A 20073-nucleotide genomic window follows, 5' to 3' on the forward strand; every position below is an offset into this window, starting at 1 on the left:
TCCCACGCAGCCAGCTCTGCAGGCTCTGTCCATTGCGTTGCTGCAACAGGTGGCGTTATAAATGGTTAGAGCAAAATTGGGGCAACTCTGATGAAGCCTGTTGATGTACAAGAGCGGGTTCAGACTTACAGTGTCGTCTCGCAAAAGCTCTGCTGAAATGAACAAATTCAATGCTCTCCTCGTCTAGCTTGTGTACTTCTCGAAGCACTTGATCCTTGCAGTCGTCTGACAGCGGCAAGATACCATGGCTACAGTAGTGGAAATGTGCAAGGAGTGTGTTGGCATCTGCAATAGGAAATCAGTGAAAAGGTGGATGGCCGTCAAGCACGACGGGTTAGTCTCACTTACCAGTAAAGAGTTTCTCGATGTTTTCGTCGGCAGAGTGCTGCAGATAAGTAACTGTTAGACGTCGAGCTTCTTGAATGCTCAGATGGTTCGAGAAAATAAAATCCCCACCTTTCCTCCGTTGTGTTTGGCATACCTCAGAGCACGCTCAGTGAGACGCTCTGTGTTGTGAAGTAAGATCAAGAGTACAAGATATATAACCATCCATGTGTCTCTCCTGTTCTTGTATAACATGTCTTGTAGCCTGTGCAGCAAGTCTTTTCGCAGCGTCTCTTCGACATAGTGGATCAAGACCAATTCTAGCTGTGCACGGAGAATAGGAGGGGCCGGGATTTTACCGGCAGTCAGAGCTGAGGTAGAAGAGTCGAAGTAGGCCGTTTGTAGCGTCTCTTCAACAACATAGACCGGCAATAGTGAGAGACAAACGGACGCCCATACACTCAAGGCTGCGTGCAGCAGTTCACATGCTTTCGTTTGGCTGCCCGAGTTTCGAAGAAGTCGACACGCCTGGCGATATGCCCTGTGAAGTAGGCCAACGGGCGGTCCGGAAAAGCGCTCAAGGACTTGGTGCATGATCACTGGTATGTAATTCGCATACGCTGTTTCTGTGGCTTCAAGGTCCACCAGAGCGAGGTCTGTGGTCCAAAGCGCCCTGTCGGTATCGACATACTCGGAGAGCAATTCCAAGTCGTGACTCGCAATCGGAAATGGTCGCGTGTGTATGCTGAAGCACTTATTGCTGAGGCCATTGGATATGTTAACGAGCTTGATTTCGGCTGTCGGCCAGTCCCGCATCGGCGTTGTGGCCGTTTTATTCCATCTGTGGGTCCAGGTGTAGCCACGGATGCTGTCGGGTCCAACCAACGTGATATCGGTGACCTTGTGCCTTACACAAGCACTGTGGCGAAGTTGCGAAGCCTTTAGCGCATTGCATGTCAGACACGGTCCACCGGAGCCTTGAGGGCCCTTCTCGCACTTTATTAAGCCCTGTTAGCGTCCCTACGATCGACCGAAAAGTAGAAGCCTTACACGTATCCGCTGCATCTTGCATCTAATACAGGACCCGATCTTCCGAGTTTCAGCTGTCTGCTTCCGGAGCTTGACGTCTCGGAATGGTCCACGCTTTGGCCCCCGCTCGTGTACTGGGCGGGCATTGTGGTTGGACTGGGCCGGTAGGACAGCGATGTGCAATGAATTTGGGGACCGACCGGTAGAATTGTCTTGGGAATTTTGCTCACACAGTACACTCGCAGTCGAACAGAGAGAAGTGGAACTGGTCGCATTGGGTAAGTTTGCGGGGAGGACAGTACTGGCCTGTTTCGGTGTGGCCTGTCAGTAGTTTATCCACGAACTCATAATAGCTTTTTCATGAATGAAATCCACGACTGCTCATCTGTCCGGTCCAAATAGAGAACCCAGCGGTGCGCGAGGAAGAGTCTCAATAGTCGGAGATGGCCGAATCCAAGGTACTGCGAAGGCACGAGAAGGCAGTTTGGAGACAAACTCACTATTTCTGCTGCGAAGCAACACTGCGACACGGATGATGCTGTCTCTAACTGCCGGGCAGAGAGGGGGCTGGCAACCTGCAATTTTAACGCACCTGTCACTTGCCTATTAGCTCTCTTCACGCTTTGTCCTTGCGTCGTATGCAGCGTGGAGTAGAGTGCCACAACAAAGTGGCGGGGGTCTGTTGTTAAGGTGGAACTAAGCTCGATATTGTGGGGTTTTGGGCGTAGACCATAACGACTAGGATGGGTAGATGACGGTGGCCAAGTTCCGGCAGGTAGACCACGCGGCACTTACGCGTGGGCACATAGCATGGATTCTAGGTACGGATTAGTCTACGAACTGTGCCGGTCGAAATGCTATGACATGAAGGTTGACAAGTATCGCAGTGTTACCGTCGATAAGTCTGCTGGGAGGAAGGTGAAATTTACTAAGAGAAGGGTCCAGTGGTAGCCCGGGAATCGGACGGCATGTGAACCCTCCGGACGTTGTGATGGAGTTACCGGCATTGTTGAAAAGCGCGTCGGAAAGGCTGAGAAACGTATTGGACCCGAGCTCAGGTAACCTGTGATGGGTGGAGTCCGCACGAACGGGCACCCGGGAGCGATAAGACAGGTAAGATAGAAGTGAAATGAATCAGAATGTTTTACTAGACGGGGGCTTTTAAATGTGAAGAAAAGTGGGGTGCTCCAGCGTTGTGGAATGGCTGCCACTATCCTGGATGCTAAGTTGGTCTGCCACTATTTCTACCTGCCAGTCGTCCTACGGGGGGGGCCTGGACTCCCTTCAGGATTCAAGACAGTGAGTGACCTGTCGCCATACAAGGTGTACCAAAACCTGCCGCGAGGTAGGCATCCAAGGTGACACTGCGCGGAACAATACGTGCGGGCTTCGCTGCATGGCATGCGAACAATAAATTGCTTTCGTCATTGGGATTACAAACAGGTTCCGTACTACGCTCAGTCCTTGCTTGGAGTCCGATCGTAATTGGAGTCTGGTGGCGAATAACGCTTTGGCAGCGCACAGTCGGTACACGGACTGTAGAATCACTTAGCAAACGTTCCTTCCAGATGCTCAAGTTTGGGCAAAGGCAGGCTTGCGGGAGTACCAATTGGCATGAGGGTGCGTTTGGTTTCCAATGTTCCACAAATCATAAGCCAAGATTCACCGGCGCCAGCTCCGGCGGAGTTCAGCCAATAGTAGGCTTCCATGGCCAGACAATTGCTCCACATAGATCACAAGTGGCATCGTGTTGAGTGACGAGGATTATCTTGAGGGGCTCCAGCTCCCATATTGCAAGCTGTTGCGCATCTCTTATACGCAAATGGAAGTTCTTGCTCGTTTAGGTGGTAGTAGCTGCCTGGACACTTCAGCTACTACCATTGGACGCAGGTGAGACATACAACAGAATGTCCTGTTAGTTCTTCCACCGGGGCTTAATTGTAACGGTCTCAACAGAGTGTGTTGACTAGCTGAGCGAATGCAACGAGTATCCTAAAGCTGGAGAAGAAAGAAGAAAAGAAAAACAGGAAAGGGTGAGCTCAGGAGCTCGTGACCCTCGTGTGAACCCTGGTCGAGAGTGATTGCCGAGACCCACACGGGCCCAGCCCGGTACAGTAATGGGAGCACGATTAGTTTCTCAGGAATGCATACATGATGCTAGCGAACATCACATCGGCCCATGACGTTGCTCTGATGTGGGCCCAGTGTATTTTGTCTGCTCCCGCCGAGTTCAACCACCGTCCTTCTCCATCTCTCTCTCAATACCATTTTGCCTGAATAGGGCACAATCAGGATGCGGAAATTTCGGCCTTTGCTCCCGTCCGCTGAAACTCGGGCGGCTGGGGCAGTCGATGCGGACTCCGCCCCAGCTGCCTCGACAAAGGCCAAGGCAACAAAGCCGAGCCGCACAGGAGTACCAGTAGCTTGCGAACCATGCCGGAAGCAGAAAACCAGAGTGAGTTGCTCACGAATGGGCAGCGAGTATACAAGTTCTAATGAGGTAGTGTGATGGCAAAAGACCAATCTGCAGTCGTTGCAACAATAAGGGACTCGAATGCGAGTACAGTTCCGCTGAGGGCGAAACACACAGCCTGGCCTTAAAGAGGAAATACAGCGACGTAGTAGAGGAAAACAAAGAGCTACAGGAGCTGTACGACATTCTACGCAAACTACCCCATCACGAAGCCTACGGGATGTTTAAGCGCATTCGATCCACCGAAAATCCAATCGCAGTTCTAAACTTTGTTAGACAAGGCCAGTTACTCCTCCCGGACCCCCATTGGGGAGACAGCAGTGGGCCGAACCTTCATAAGTTCGACGTTGCTATGCTCAAAAATAGCATTATAAAAGTACCCGCCAAGCCCTGGACAAATGTGGCAGGTGACGGACTGGTATCGGAGCTAGTTTCTCATTTCTTCCTGAATGACCACGGCTACCTGGTCCCTCAAATCCACCAGGAGACATTTCTTGGGGACATGAGACCGCAATCTCTGGAGGGCGCCAAATATTGTTCTCCTACTCTGGTTTATGCACTATGCGCTCTCAAATGTGTACGAATTACGTCCCCATGGTTCGGCATTGACCGCTAAGAGGCACAGTTGACATCTCGGGGAGCCAAGTTAACGGGGTCCATTATCGGCCAGCGAATGGAGGAGCGGTTCTTGTCCGAGGCAAAGGATCTTTTCGAGTTGGAACACGGACGCGAATCGCTACCAACAGTCAACGCGCTCTGTCTGATGTACCTTACATCAGCTCTACTCGGACGCGATCGAGCTGGATCGATGTATCGTCACCTGGCATATGAGATGCTGAAACGTCTTGGCCTCGAACGAGAATTTGCCAAGCTGAGCGATGACGATCCACAGGAGGTACTGACGAGAAATGTGCTCTCTAAAACCCTCTGGGGCTTGTTCTGTTTCGAAGGGTAAGACGTTTACTGACAACTAATAGTGGAGGACTCCACTGACCGTTTTGGGACAGGAGAATGTCCTACTTTTACTCCGAACCGCCTTTCCTCCGCCGTCCAGCTGTGCCAATATTATTCCGCGAACAGACGGAAGAAGGCGATCAGGACAAGGCAAAAGAAGGCGTACCTGCTGGCTCATTACATCGTGCGACATCTGGACTCTTCCGTGCCCTTTGTGATCTGTCGATCTTATTTTACGACTTCATGACTTACAACGCGGCTAGTGCCGCTGCAATTGGCAGCAGCAAGGACCTAGAAAACAGGGCACAGTTGTACTCAAGGCTGAATGATTGGCTTCAATCTCTACCGGAGAGACTTCATGCCCGAGCAAACTTCACGACGCAGACGTGCTATTTGAGGTGAGTTTAGATTTCTTTGGATCGACTTAACCAACACTAAACTCCCGACAGCCTGCACATTAGGGGGGCCGTGTTTAGCATTCTTCAGCTCTTGCCTCCCGAAGAGCGTTTGGCTGGTGGAGCAGTCAACATAAAGCAGCTCTGCATCCGCCGTTGCGAATCGGATGCGAAGATGGTTGAGCAATACTTGAAGGTGCTCCCACCAGACCCCTTGATTGCTCGAGGACTATTTGTCTCCTTGTTAATTCTTGTCACATTTCTGGACGATATGGGGGTGCACAGATTGTTCACGCAAAGTTGCCACCTACTACGGTCATGTATAGGGCTGTCACCTATGGTCAGACTGCTGATAAAGGCTATCCAAGTCAGCGCGTGGAGTCTAAAGAAGGAAATCCCTGCTTCTGCAAGGGTCTACTTCGAGGGGTTGGATGAGCATGAGACTGACAGAGACCCTCCAATGAGCTTCGTCCTTCCCCATAGAAGTGAAGTGCGCGAATTGCTCTCAGCCGAAGGGCAACGTGAGCCGCATCATCTGGGTGTGCAGCTTCGCACACTGATCTCGAGATGGTCTGATTTGTCGCTAGGCTGAATCAATAAGAGAGCGGATGAGTTCAAGGTGCGAATACTGTGTGTTAATGCGATGTAGACGCACGGTAGCACGGCTGCCGGCTCTATGTTCCCGGTCAAGCAAACCCAATTTACGGCTTTGTGTCTTGTACCGAGGAGTAGTAAAAATTGATAGCACATCTCAACGATGCAAATCCCCCGATGTGCCTCCTAGAGTTGCTGGCCTAAACTAGCAACGGTAGGCGCAGAAGAGCGAAGGTTGCCGCCGCCGCCCTGAGATACTGTGCTGATGTAAAGCAGATAAACCGGATGTGTAGTGCGGCTGAGTGCATGGGTGGCTCACTCCGCTTCCTTGTTCATTGCGCGCGGTCGTTGTCCGTCACGGCTGTGACTCAGGGTCGTGCATCACGAATGTGAGAGTCTTGCGGCAGCGTGAATAGAACGCCGCCACTCCAGGTGCGGTGTCTTGGAATTAGCGCAGCAGTCGCCATAGTAGGTCCACTCGTCCGTCGTAATTGTCGCAGTGGTGTAACAGGTGGGTTTGCATCACTTTGAGTCGGAGTTGTGACGGATAGAAGTGCGAACTTCAGTGAAAGCGAGCCCGCTCCCGACGTGCCGGCGTCGAAGATGCAAATGTCTGATGGCATCGTGGCGAAGGAACCCTAAGCTGGAGAACCCAGGCGGTAACGACGTACGAGTGATCCACGTGCAAGTCTCGGAGGACGGGGCGACACGTTGTCAGAGTGCATACATATCCCACGAGGTGGTATTCTGCGAGGACAGGATTAGGGTTATCGCCATGCGCTGGCTCGGGCTCTGGCTCGACCGTAGGCTCTCCTTCAAATTCCACGTGGACGAGTGGTCCGCCAAAGCCAGGCGAGTAGCCAACCTCCTCAAAGGCATCGCAAACACCAAGCACGGCCCTCCTCCACGCGCCGTCCGCAGAGCAGTCAAGGCATGTGTCGAGCCGACCTTATTCTACGGCGCAGAGGCGTGGTATCCCGGAGAGGTGGCGCCTAGCGTTGCAAACCCGAATCGCATCGTGTCCACGCAAGTAAAGCACCTCGTGCTACGTCTGGACAAAGTCCTGAGACACGCCGTCCGAGCTGCCCTTCCTGTCTGGAAGACGACCCCGATCCCAGCCATGCACCGCGAAGCTGGCACGCCGCCTGCGCACATCGCACTCGCCGCTCAGCAGATCCGTTTCTCGGCACGCCTGAAGTCTCTCGACGGGCGCCATCCCCTTGTTAAAAGGGCCTCGCGGAAACCGCCCCGAGCGCGGCACACTCGGAACCCCAGCTCGACCCGACGTGTCAAGCCAACATTTCAGTCGTGGCTGCAACGCACTGACCAACTCCTCCCGAAGTGCCATCGCCCGGCGCTCCTGCCGCGCCGCTACTCCGACACAGAAGCCAGCCCTCTTCAGACTGCAAACAAAGCCGAAACCGCTGGTGACTTCCTCGAATGGCTTGGAACCGCCGCCGCAGCCACGCTCATCGTCTACTCCGACGGGTCGCAACTTCCAAACGGGGCCGTGGGATTCGGCTTCGCAGTACACCGGGATAAGCAATCTCTAGTCCAAGGATCGGGCCGCTTGGGTCCATCCGAAGTCTTCGACGCCGAGGCAACCGGCGCCCTAGAGGGCCTCCGGGCCGCCCTTCGCCTGGGCGACACAACAAGCAACGTCGTGGTCTGTACCGACAATCTTGCCGTAGCCAGCCGTCTGCGAGGCAATCCAGCCGACTCGTCGCAGGACAAGTTCACTAGGTTCCAAGAACTGGCGAGCTCGCACGGAAACGTGCACGTCCGCTGGATACCAGGACACACCAACATACCGGGCAATGAGGAGGCTGACGGCCTTGCCAAGGCAGGCTGTTTGCAGCCCGAACCGCCAGGAGCCATGCCATCGCTGGCCCACCTGCGCCGACTTGCGAGGCAGCAATCGAGAGACGCCTTCAAAGCTTGGTGGTCGACCGAAGCTCCAGAGTCATACAAGCCTCTGAACCTCGAGGCGCCCACAAGCTGCCCCCCGGAGCTGGCGCTCCCCAGAGCAACGCTCCACAGTCTCCTAGCGGCGAGATCTCGCCACGGAGACTTCGCCGACTACCACGAGCGATTCAATCATGACGACGCGCGTCTTGACTGCTCATGCGGACGATGCAAAGCACCAGAGCACCCATTCTACTGCAGGAAGGTACCGCCACGGCTCCGGATGAGGCTGTCACCCTCACCGGCCGAAGCGGTACACCACGCAGTAGGCAAGGGCTTCAAAGCCTTCGTCGAAATGACGTCGGAGAGCTCCTTCTTCCAAAGGATCTGTCCGCGCCATTAGGCGACCAGCACTCTCTCTCTTTCCTTTTTTTTGTGTTTTGTGTTTCTTCAATTCTGGTCACGGCCGAGTGACGGGCGTTGCAGCGCCCCTCACGCCGGCTGAGGCCCTCCACTCTGGCTGCGAGTCGCAGCCCGAGAGGAAAAGCCTTCCCAGGCCCATCAGAATTATGGGCGACGACAGCGACGTATCGTCGCATGCAACTCTACATCCCGCGGACGGTTGCGAGGCTCCGACGAAAGAGCGCCTTCCGATGAGATGCTAGATGGTGTTTGTTTTGAAATGAGGACGCGTCGGTGCGAACTGCGGGGCGGCCGAAATGAGCGCCATTGGTGCCTGAGGCAGCCACAACTCAGTGACTGCTAACCTGGACCAACGGGCAGGAACTTGGCGAAGCACAGCGGTTTGGAGCTGATGCCAATTGTAGATAGACTCTCATCAGCGTAGCACGTCCTTTGCCCCGATAGGGGCTTTAGCTTAATAGCTTCCCGGACGTTAAATAATATCACATCACATCACATCGCGGCCTTGGCAGGGGTGTCCTCCTCACTCGAATTCCGTCGCTGCTTGCCTGCGTGGGCCGCGCTCTGGCGGGATGGGCGTGCGACCATGTCGTGCGTTTTGGGCCTCTTCCAGCACGCGTTGGCCGGCCGTTGCACGCGACGCCAGCACGACTCCCGCGGATGCGCTCATGCTGCGCGCAGGTCGACGTCAACGGCCCGAGCCGACGTCAAAAATGTGGCCCGCGCGGGACGCCGCCGGCTGTCACGCTTGAGGTTTAGGGCACTTCCAACGGAGACGGGGCACTGGGTGGCACCGACTGGCAGCGAGGCCGCAGCGGGGCAAGCCAACTGCGGAGGACCCACTTTGTAACCTAGGTTACAAACACAAGCAGCTCGCGGTCAGTCAGTCAGTATGTGGGCGGACGAGGCGGGCCAGGCCAAACAGGCGGCTGCCTGTGGGAGATTGGGACTGGTCGGTGACTGCGATGAGCTCGCTGTCCAGGGCGTTGCACTGGCATATGGCGGCCGAGAGCCGGCATTTGGCTGGCATTTGGCTGTGTGCAAGTGAATTTCACTAAGTAAAATGCATACAAAGTCAAACCCCCGCGCTATTGCAGCTCTTATTTCGCGGCATGTCCCGAGAATTCGGCCACAACGTCGTTATAGTCGCTGTCATCTCCGTTCTCTGCCACGACAACAAGCATTCTGTATGTTCCGATGTTGTACGGGCCCCCAGATTTCAGTTTCGACGGAGCCAACTTCCCGTCACCCCCATCGTACTTGAAAGTAATCGAGAACTTCTTGCGTGGCGGGCTGAAAGCGCGTTCGAAGATAATCTTGTTGCTCTCGCCGCTGCCAGTAGCCGAGAACTGTTCATCGTCTGCTTGGATCGTGACATTTTGTGTGCGCGTAGTGTTAACTTTAATCCTGAGGTTCTGACGAGCCCATTGCTCTCCAGTTTCGAAGAAAATCTCGGCCTTGTTGGAGATAAGTTTGGCGTACGGTGCCATTTGAGTCTACTGAAGGGTTTGTCAAGTAGCGCGGTGCTTTACAGCTGAGAGATGCGACGAAAGAGTAGGTAGCCACCGAGTGTTATATAGACAGCTGTTGCACAAGTGGGCGTGCATAACTCCACTTGCACCGGATAAGTGCATACAGGGGCGTGTAGCGAGATGAATGTCTCAGTGGTTCACAGACGAAAAGGGACCGCGAAGATGGCCAGAGAATGGACAGAACACATCACGATCAATACACTTGGGCAACTGCCCTCACACCCATTCCTTCGAGAGTGACGCCTTTAATGCTGGTATCCACACCGTACGTCTGACAACAGCGCTAGATATTCTTGCATGTACTCTACTCTATGCCTAAAGGAAACTATCAATCCGGATTTATTGGACAGACGCCACGGGCCAGCCACTCGGGCTCCGACACGTCTCATCACTGCTGACGGCACCTCAGCCGAAAGCGACGGCCTGATTCTGAGACCATGTCCGTCACCGCCGGTCGATTACGTCTCTAGGGCGTGACGTATCTGGGCGTGACGTATCTGGGCGTGACGTATCCGGGCGTGCCGTGTCTGGGCGTGCCGTGTCTTAAGCTACAGGTCACGCCAGCTGCGCGTTGGTGCGGCGGTGTCGAATGCTTACGTTGCCCCCCTCTGCACTGTGGTCATTGCGAAGCATCACTCCCGGTGAATAATACCACGTTTTGCCACAAAAGACAGTGCATGTCAATCTCACTGGCTGCATTGCACATTCGCGTCTGGCTTCAGATCGAAGACAGGGGGTCCAACCTCACGGGTCTTGGCGGCTGCCGCTGCCGCCACAACGACCGTCGTCCCATCGTCTTTGGCGAAAGGACCTCGGCTACCCCGCGCGCCATCGTCCGACTGGGTCTCTCCCCGTCCAATTCGCCATCTGTCGCATATAGAGCAAGCTTCATACTGCATAGCATCTGCACTGAGAATATTTGCCCGCGGAAGCTGATGCTATAATCCGTGTGTTAAGGCCGAGCGCCTGCACGCATTGTGCTTTGACTTTGGTTGAGATCAAAGCTCAAACACTGGTTGCATATATTTGCACACCAGCTTCAATTACAGGGACTTTGCACCACAATGCCAACTGTGATCCCTGTGGAGCCAATTGTCTGACATACCGACTACATTCAATCGTTAGATAGAAGAATTTAGAGTCTTTTGTTGCCCAATTCGCTGGGGACCTTCTACTCGGCCGTCAGTTAGTCATGCACACGTGCAGTGCGACATCTGGTCTGGGTGGTTCTCGTCGATAAATAGATTGACGGCTGAGGAACAGACTGATCTCCAACCATTCACATAGTCCTGGCCCTGTCAACTACTATGCTATTATTCTTGGCCTCGCGACTCCAATTATAGTTGCACATTGGTACAGTCTTGACATTCATGCTTACTGGATGTTGACGCAGATGACGCTTTCGGGGTGGCGGGTACTACGACGTTGGCGCTTCCGTGGAGGCTCGGTCAAGTCATCATTCGAGACGGTCTCCCATTCAGACCGCCGCCTCCGCAGGCTCAGCTGCCTCTGGGCGTGGCGCGGAAAGGGGAGCGTTGCGTGGAAGGGGAAATGTTGCGCGGAAGGGAAAGCGTTGCGTGGAAGGGAAAGCGTTGCGCGGAAGGGAAAATGTTGCGCGGAAGGGAAAGCGTTGCGCGGAAGGGAAAATGTTGCGCGGAAGGGAAAGCGTTGCGTTGCCTGGGAGATGCGGGTCCAAGCCACTTCGTGCGCCTTGCGCCGTAGGCCACCACCCCGCCAGCACGCGTGTCGAGGACCCATCAGAGGCGGCACATTATCTGCCAGGCATGGCCGGTGCTTCGCGTGCAGGCATGTCCTGGACCTGGCCGAACTCGTACATGTGAGGTCAGCTCCGTCATTGGCGCATGTTGCGGAGTGGGTTACGGGAGAGTCTGGACCACATGCAGCAGCGCCCGTCTGATATGCCGCCGCGGATTGTCAGACAATTGGCTCCACAGGGATCACAGTTGGCATCGTGTAATTGATGAGAATTATCTTGAAGAGCTATCTGCAAGCGCACGACAGTGCGCTGCTCTTTATACACAAAGGAAATATTTGCTTTGTGGTGCAAAGTCCCTGTAATTGAAGCTGGTGTGCAAATATATGCAACCAGTGTTTGAGCTTTGACCTCAACCGAAGTCAAAGCACAACGCGTGCAGGCGCTCGACCTTAACACACGGATTATAGCATCGGCTTCCGCGGGCAAATATTCTCAGTGCAGATGTTATGCAATATGAAGCTTGCTCTATGTGCGACACGTCGCCGGTGTGCGTCCCACGTGCCAACTGCTCGACGAGACCGGCACGGACGGCCAGACGCCACTGTCGCATGCCGCCTGCCGTTGGGAGAGAGCCGGGGGGCTCCGGGAAGAGAGGAGGGGCGTAATGGGGCCTCCCCTCGCAATCGCCCGTCGTGGAATAGGCAGGGTAGTTCATGGTCCAATTTTCGCCTGCACTCGTCGCCCAAACCTCGTGCACGAGGCTCTTCCCAGCCTGTGCCGTGCCAACAGCCTTTGTGTAGCTGCCTGATCCTTACCCAAAGGAGCCCCCGCAATCTGATCTGGCCTCGTCGCTTAGCCTATGTCCGCCATAAGTGCAGGGCGATGCTGCTTCTGGTGGAGCTCCGTGGGGGCTGACTGCTGGGGTCTTCGCAGGCAAGGAATTGGGTAAGTGGCTCCCCGTCTATTTTCACAGGCAACAACGGAGGGTGCGCACTTTTGGCGCTCCACGCTTGGCAAGATCTGCGAGGGAGCTTAAGGCAAATCGTAAAGAGTTCTGACTACAGAGGCGAGGGCTGTACCTGCGCCTGCTGCGGAGGCGGGAGAGGGGCTCTCGGCGCGCGGCAGAACGGAGCCGTGGTCCATCCCGCGAATACAGCAGGTGTACACACTGCCAGTGGCCGTCCCCCGGTTGACCTTAGCCGCAGGCGGCGGGGCTGCTGCTCTGCCGCCGCAAACCCGCCACGATGCGAACACCAGGACTCTCCCGCCGAAAGGGCAAAGGGCACCTGTTCAGCGCCCCGGTCGCGGTTTCATTGGCCCACCTGGGAGTGCGCTTTCGCCGGTGTCCAACACCGCTCCTGGCGCCACACAGAGCCAGATGCCGAGAATGACTCGTGGGCCGTGGCGGCACGCCGACCGTCAATATCGGACGCTGACAGGGCGTGAGTGGGTTTTGTCTGTCTGGCGTTGGGCATGGCGGACGAGCTGTACTTTCGCAGCTGCTCCCAAGATATCTGGCAAGCCTTCTTAATTTTGTGCCTATTGATAGGCCAGATCCCCCCGTCTGTTATTATGGTATCTCCTTGCAGAGCGTTCTCACAGCCCTAGCTAGTACTCGTCGCGTCTTTTTCCCATAGAGAACTTGGCCATGGTCCAAATCCGGAAACCACAGCACCCCTGGTGTATCGCCTATCATCTCTGCATTGCCTCTATTCCCTGTCTGTAGAGCATATTCTTCTGCACTCACCGAACCCGCGAGGTATGCCCGAATTACCGACGTGTCTACTACTATGTCTCTGCCAGCTAGTGCTACTGTCACGCGGTGGTCCCGAATGTCCTCCTTCCACAGAATATTGTCAGCCCAGAAGAAGCGTCGGAATAGCGTATGCGAGACGCCCATATCTTTAGAGCCGAAATAAGAAAGCAGATATTCGTTTGCTTGGCTTGGCTTTCGACAGATCTGCGACGTTAGAGTTTAGTTATGGCAGTGTATAAGCCCGACGTACGAGAGTAAGCATACAAAATTGTACGCCACATCGGGGAGATGAAGCAGAAAGGATATGGGGTCAACAAATAAGACTGGCCCAATTTTATGTGCGATTTGGGGAGATCGCAGGAGATGTGTCGCAACCACGCTTCCATAACTTCTCGCGGCGCACGTCAACTTATACACGGAGACATAGGGTTGTCAGGGGAAGAGCACTTACGAATGGGATACCAGCACAACCTTTTGCCAACTATGCCCCTCCAAAATATGTTGAATCTCTTCGGACATTTCCTTCTTTGTCAGAGCTTCAGCTGTTATTCGCGAGCTTATTGACAGAATCTCTATGGCAATGATCCCCACCTCCCCGTCTGCTGCATCCTCGTTACCCTCTGCATTGAGATCCGCCAAGAAGTTTATATACGGGTAGAGTCCGATGCCAATGCCGTGAATGAAGAGGATCGGTAGCCGCGTCTTTGAGGTGTGCGGCCGGTGCCAGTAAGTGAGGCGTTGCCCAGAGGAGCTATGGGAGCTAAAGAGAGTGAGGGGCCGTAAGGGGAAGACAGTAAGATACTGGAGGAACGATGGCTGATAGAATTTGAAGGAATGGCGCCACAAACGCATGGATGCCGCTGTATCGACGACAGACACACACTGCAGATGTAGAGTTAGCAAGTTGACTTGCGCAGGGCGGATTCGATCGCGTATACCAGATACCATGCCAAGCTGCGATGCAACATCTCTACTTTGTCGAGTGTCAGTCTGAGGCACTTGGCATTGCCGCGGCCGGGTTCCAATTTCATCCCTAACAACTTCTCCATCTCGCCAACATACTCCTCTAGCTCCTCCTCATATGCTGGCTCAGGCTTTCCCGTGTTAAAGAAAGCCCATCGGAAAAAGTCTTTGACATTCTCCCGCTTAATCTCCGCCACTGGTGCACCACGGAACCATTTTCTCAGGTACTGGACTGGGTCAGGTATGTTGCTGTGACAGCGGTCGAACAGCTCTTTGCGCTCCTCACGGCAGGGAGGAAGGGGATGCCTCGCAGCGTTCTGGAGGTATGTTTTCCGCGGTAGGTAGACGGCGAGATAGAAAGCGGCCTCGAGAGCGAGCCATAGCTGTAGCACTCGGGGAAGTTTGAATGGAAGACGGACTAGCGGACCGACCAGTGAGTAGGTGACACTGATGGGCGCGACCAGATGCAAGAAGAGGATGCATGTTCGGATGAAGATGTAATCCCATAAGGATTTCCCGATCATGACGCCCGGAACGTTGAGGAGGCCGTGGTGTAATGTTTGGCGTGGTCGCGAAAGCAAAATTGCCTTGATGTGATCTGGAATTCAATGAAGCTTTTTTTGCAAATTACAATTGAGACTGCAAGAAATATCTCTACTCGAGCAGACCAAAGGCACCGTACAAACTGTTCTTGTTAACACGAGAAATGGAGTTGTTGGGACTGGGGGCTGTACATTCTTGCCGTAATATCCAGGGCCCTGAAACGAGTGAGAAATTCACATGTGAAAGTACAACGGTGCAAGGATGGCTTTCAATACAAGATGATGTCATCTCCCGAGCCACTGATACTTCCGCCTTACCGCAGCCCGGCCCGACTCTTGATAAAATTTTCGGGACAATAGAACGCCGGAGTGAATTTAAAGTTTTGAAAGGAGGATAGCCCTTTCTTTGGGGAGCCCGCGGCACAAGGTCCCCTCCCTCTTCCCCTCTCACATCGGGTTGAGCAAGGGCGCGGGGTCAGCGCAGACCCGCCCGCTGAATTGGCGGTGTCGTCCGTCCGTAAATTGGCTTACGTCTGGTACCTCCCGCGGGATTGTTACTTCAGCCGTCGTAGGTGAATGGGGAAAGGTAATTAAGTATCTCGTGTTGTGCTCCAGTCTGTGTCCTGAAGCATCTTCTGCAGAGCCAAGACCTCCTCCACGAGGAGCCTGTTGGTCCGCGCCTCGTTAGCATGCGCCCGTTCAATTTTCCGGATCTGACCCTGGATTGCGGTCAAATTCTCCGAGATGATGCTAATGCGTTGAGAGTGGATGGAATCATCCATCGCCGTTGGATGCTTTGGTGCTGGTTCGACAAATCTTATATAGGTCGCCCTCCCCGCCGAGTCGAAAGTACGGATGTCTAAATTCCGAAATCGTCTGCTTCGTATAAATTGGCGCCGAGGGTCGACATGGGACATAGTGCGAGAAGCTCTCACTCCCACTGAACAATGACGCATTATTCGGCGGTGACTTCACTTTATGAAAGCTATACTTGTCCAGTTGTCGTATGAAACTCGACATATTCCTATGCCTGAAATGCTTCGGCGGGACACATTTGTTGAATCGTTCGCCCTAGCTGTCGGCGTTGGTATGCAAACAGTCCTGGCTGTGCGAGCTCAATCGGGCGCACCTCTACCACAATAAATGTATCGCCTCTCTTTCCCCATCTAACCACATCCCTTCGTGTTGGGTCATTGAGCATTCTTGTCCATATTAGCCATGTACAGAGCTTTGTCCCGAGGTGGCTCACCTGAAAAGGTTCCTAATCTTAGGCCAGTGTATCAGAACTCACGGAGGCTCCAATAGGATGCTCGACGAGGTAATCTCACAAATTCGCTCTCTTTGGCTCCGCTCTATGGTGGAGTTGATACCGCATCTGGCATGGAAATGGAGATGGTCTACCCCGAGGCAACGTAGGGTTTCTACTAGCGCTCCTAGGCCAAGCTTTCAATGGCCAGCGTTGGTCCCTGACAGGCCGCACTGCCTGGCTCTGGAGTTTTGAAGCAGTTGGACGATGCGTCGGCTGATTGCCAGCGCGGAAATGTAGGTTGTACAACTGGATTTGTTAGTCGTCGGGTTCTAGAAATGGATCGCTGAATCGATTGCTGACGAGCACAATGATATGGGTCTCTTGACATCGGGGCTTTGCTGCAGTAGCAACACGGCAAGGATTTTCGGCTTGTTTTGATGGCTTGCTTGGACGGTCACATGTACGGCGTGCCTGCACATCGTAGCCAATGGCAGTGCTGGGCCCATCATGGTCCACACCTGCACAATTTTGCCCCACAGATCGCACATGGGGTGGGCATCGGTGCCCGTCAGATACTACCCAATGCTGCTGCGCCATCGGTCCCCGACATGACGTCGGGTTGTCGTGGATGCCAAGAATTGTAGTTTGCGCATCAACGAAATGAACGGAGACGAAAGCGAGCGGCACAACACGGGCGTTGGGGGTCCAAATCGTATCAACGGTGACGGCATGCGGTACGCAGGTGGGGTAGGGGCGATCGAGTCAATGAGAGCCACGCGTCGATTGTCGTACTCATTGGAAGTGAAAGAAGGGTGCGTGCCCGCCACCCCAGCCGGGATCTGCCGGCATCCAGCCACGGGTGGCAAGCCCCTGACGCCCCCACAGAACGGCGCCAACTGCTTCATCATCCATCCTCAGCATAATTCGTCATAGTCCTTCACACCATTGTCGCTCACGTTGCTCACATCTACAACCTACACGCGCCATCGCCACATCCACACATCGTGCTATCTATTCAGCGAAGGTTAGACTTCTCGGGCGGGCAACATCCATAATAGTCGAACGATCCTGGCCATTGAGAATTTAGCCAATCCATTTCTTTGCTAATGCGCCGCTCGCGATCTCAACCAAGGTTGACTGCCGCGTCATTGGCCGATAGCAAGTCGAGTTCCATGGTTAGGAATCTAAATGCGAGTCAATATATATCGTTCACGGAATCCGGCAGCTATGGCACTCCTCCACCACTTCATACAGGACAAGCGGATCCCGACTTTCCGTCGACGCAGGCTAGCAGCCTGGTAAAGGCGTCCGAATGCGATAAGGCACTATACATGGGCAACTCTTGTCTGGACAGATGTAGTCTTCCAATAGGGTCACTGGCAACGTCGTCTCCGCCGTCAGGGGCGCAGCATGACAACTCAGGGCCTCACCAGAGACAGAAGGCGAGCGACTCTGGATTTGATCTTGTCGCTGACATGGACAATTGCGGTCAAATTACTGGACCGAATGGACCCGCGTATCTTCGATATGCTGCGGACGACAGTGCCGCGGCGAGCAAGCCGACGAGACAGGTCGATTATTTGTCTGACGACTGGAGGGAAGAGGATATCAGGTTGTCGTGGAGATACATCATCTCCAAGAGGCATGAGTTGCCCAACAGTAACCGCTTGGAGAATGCCTCCTGGAGAGCGTGGGCAAGGGCGAGAAATGACCTCAGAAGGGTTTCGCCCGACACGCTTAACTGGTATTTTACATCCGTGTCCCGTGCGAGGCCGGCAGTGTCTGACTAATTTATCAACGAAGGCTCAAGGTTTGTGACGTTACTTGCTTGTATGGTCCCCTGGGGACCGGATCAAACCGTGTTATCCCAGCTCAGTCCGAGCTGTCGAGCTCAAATCTGCCTGGGGTGGACTCATCAGTCAACCTGGGCAAACACCCAATTCTCAAGAAGCAAAACGTGTCAAAGCTCATGTCGCAGAGCACTACGTTGCCGTATCCTGTACCAAAGCACATTCGCTTCGACGAGCGGGTTCAGCAATGCATTTCTGTTGATACCAAGAGCAACAACGCCCGTGAGCTTGACAAGGACCGATGGACTGACAGCAGTGATTCCGATGATTGCATTATGATGGGACGGGTGAGGCCCGAGAGGCGACATCCATTGACAAAGAGGGCACCTGGGATTGTACCACAACCCAGCAGCAAGACTATTGCCACACTTCCATCAACGACTTTAAAGTGCCGTGTGGATGAGCCTGACCCCGGGGTAGCCACGATTCATAGCATGGGCGCCTTTGGCTGCCCAACAACGTTATCCTCGCAGCGTCCTTGTCGGTGCCTGGGACAACACCATAGCTGCCGCCTGAGCGACAAACAAGACAGCAGCGGCGAAGATGCGGGTGCCCGTGGACCCGAGTGGCGCTCACGCCTCCAAAAACGGGTGCATCGATCCGCCTCCACGGGCACTCCACAGGATGAGACAAGCAGGACGCATGGAACCTCCCGCGGCACGTTAAAGCCAGGCGTCGCAGGTAACCGGTCGAACGGCGGCAACATCGCTGCGGGGTTAACCAGCGCTGTCACCGCTGCTTGCGAGATCACACACAACATTTGGAATGCAGTCTGGAGGAAGTAGTGCTGCCGTTGTGGTCTTGTCGCCAAACTCTGTCGCGACCTGTATTTGGCTGAACGGTGACAAGTACGAAACAAATTTGACTGGCGGCTTAAAATGGCGCCCGGGCGCCAGTAGCCGCCCGTTTGACTGCAAACCTTTGTCAGCCTGGATAATGTTAGCATGACTCTTGCCGTGAGTCGTGGCCAGGTCTTCCCCTCACGCTTACGTTCAGTACTTTGACAAGGTTTCAGGACATCGACAATGGCGACGTCTACGAAAATGGCTAGCTCCCGATTCGAGGCAGGAAGTTAGTGGACTGTGAAATCAATTGGAACAGAACGCCGCAAACCCATTTCATCCCGCGTGCCACATTATCAGTACTGCTGTCAACTGCTAGTCAAGAGCATACTGTGCGCATGTGAGTGAGCAGCTCAGTGGCGCGTGTGATAGTCGCCCCCCTCCCCTCTGAATCAAACCCTCGTCTTACCTACACTGGAACAACTAATAAGCGACTCGAATACCAAGCGACAAGAGATATGAAGCGAACCACAATTTGTACCAGCCTGCGGACAGAGCTGCCCCAAAGGTTTTGATGAGTTACTCAGCCCCGCAGTCGCGCGGACGGCAATCCTCGGCCGCCTCCCGCTCCAATAGCGCTGCACCTACTTTTCGCGAAAGCGGTCACTCTGACCCGGCGAACCGGAAATTTAGCTGCCACGGCCCGTCCGCAGGCGTGGGCTTGTCGGCGGCGGAGTTTGTAAAAGGTTTGCAGGCGGCTTGCGGTGTGGTGATGAGGAGGAAGGTCTGAGCAGAGGCAGAGCTGACATTGTTCGTTGTTCACCTGGAGTGTGCTGCGGGACAAAATCATCACGGTTGATCACGGTTGATGGAGGCTTTACGGAGAGAATGTGTATTTACAATTCGCGGTGCTTTTTCCTTTCTGTGCGTCCATAGTGTTGCTGTGCCCCTTCTCATCTCGCATATACTGTCTGTTTTCCGCGCGAACCTATCGGACCGTTCCGCGGCGAGTGGGGCAGTCCGCTCGGCAGGGTCCGTGTCCCCGGCGCTGGACGAGGGCGCTGGACGAGTGACCTTTTTCGGCATACAACAGCCAATAGCAGGGGCCGAAACTGAGAAGCGGATGCGTTTTCGCCGAAAGAGATCGCGAAAACAGACAGTAGCCGACGTAGGCTTGTACTGGTCGGGTGCAGAGGCGTCCCACGGGGCTCCAAACGCGTCTCTGGGCTGCTGTCGGGCAGTCCTGCGCAGATGAGCGAGTGTTGGGAGAGCGTCTGCAGGTTCGGGAAAGGAGGTAGCCGCCTTCGCTGAGGCGTCCGCCTGCTCGTTGCCTGGAATGTTGGTGTGGCCGGGGGTCCAAAGGACATCAATGGCACAATGAGTCGTGGCTAGAGCTTGGAACTCGAGGAACACTTCCTGAGAAGAGTCCGCGGGCATGCCTCTCAGGCAAGTCGCGACGGCGAGATTGTCGAGGCACACAAAGATGTGTTGTGGGCTAGGGAGGCTCAGTGCAGCACGCAGGCCTTCAAAGGCGGCCTTGACTTCCGCGTCAAAGACCTCAGCAGGGCCTAGGCGACCGCTGCCG

General features: G+C 54.6%; 1 protein-coding gene across 1 annotated transcript; it reads right to left on the bottom strand.

Moving 5' to 3' along the window:
• Positions 1-9197: 9197 nt before the first annotated feature.
• On the bottom strand, positions 9198-9587 carry PLICBS_010148 (uncharacterized protein; the record flags this gene model as incomplete). Its single annotated transcript, XM_065601844.1, has 1 exon — positions 9198-9587. One exon carries the CDS (start codon positions 9585-9587, stop codon positions 9198-9200), a length of 390 nt encoding a protein of 129 aa, XP_065457916.1.
• Positions 9588-20073: the final 10486 nt, after the last annotated feature.

Source organism: Purpureocillium lilacinum, assembly GCF_023168085.1.
Source record: "Purpureocillium lilacinum CBS 284.36 DNA, scaffold_8, whole genome shotgun sequence".
NCBI classification, from domain to species: domain Eukaryota; kingdom Fungi; phylum Ascomycota; class Sordariomycetes; order Hypocreales; family Ophiocordycipitaceae; genus Purpureocillium; species Purpureocillium lilacinum.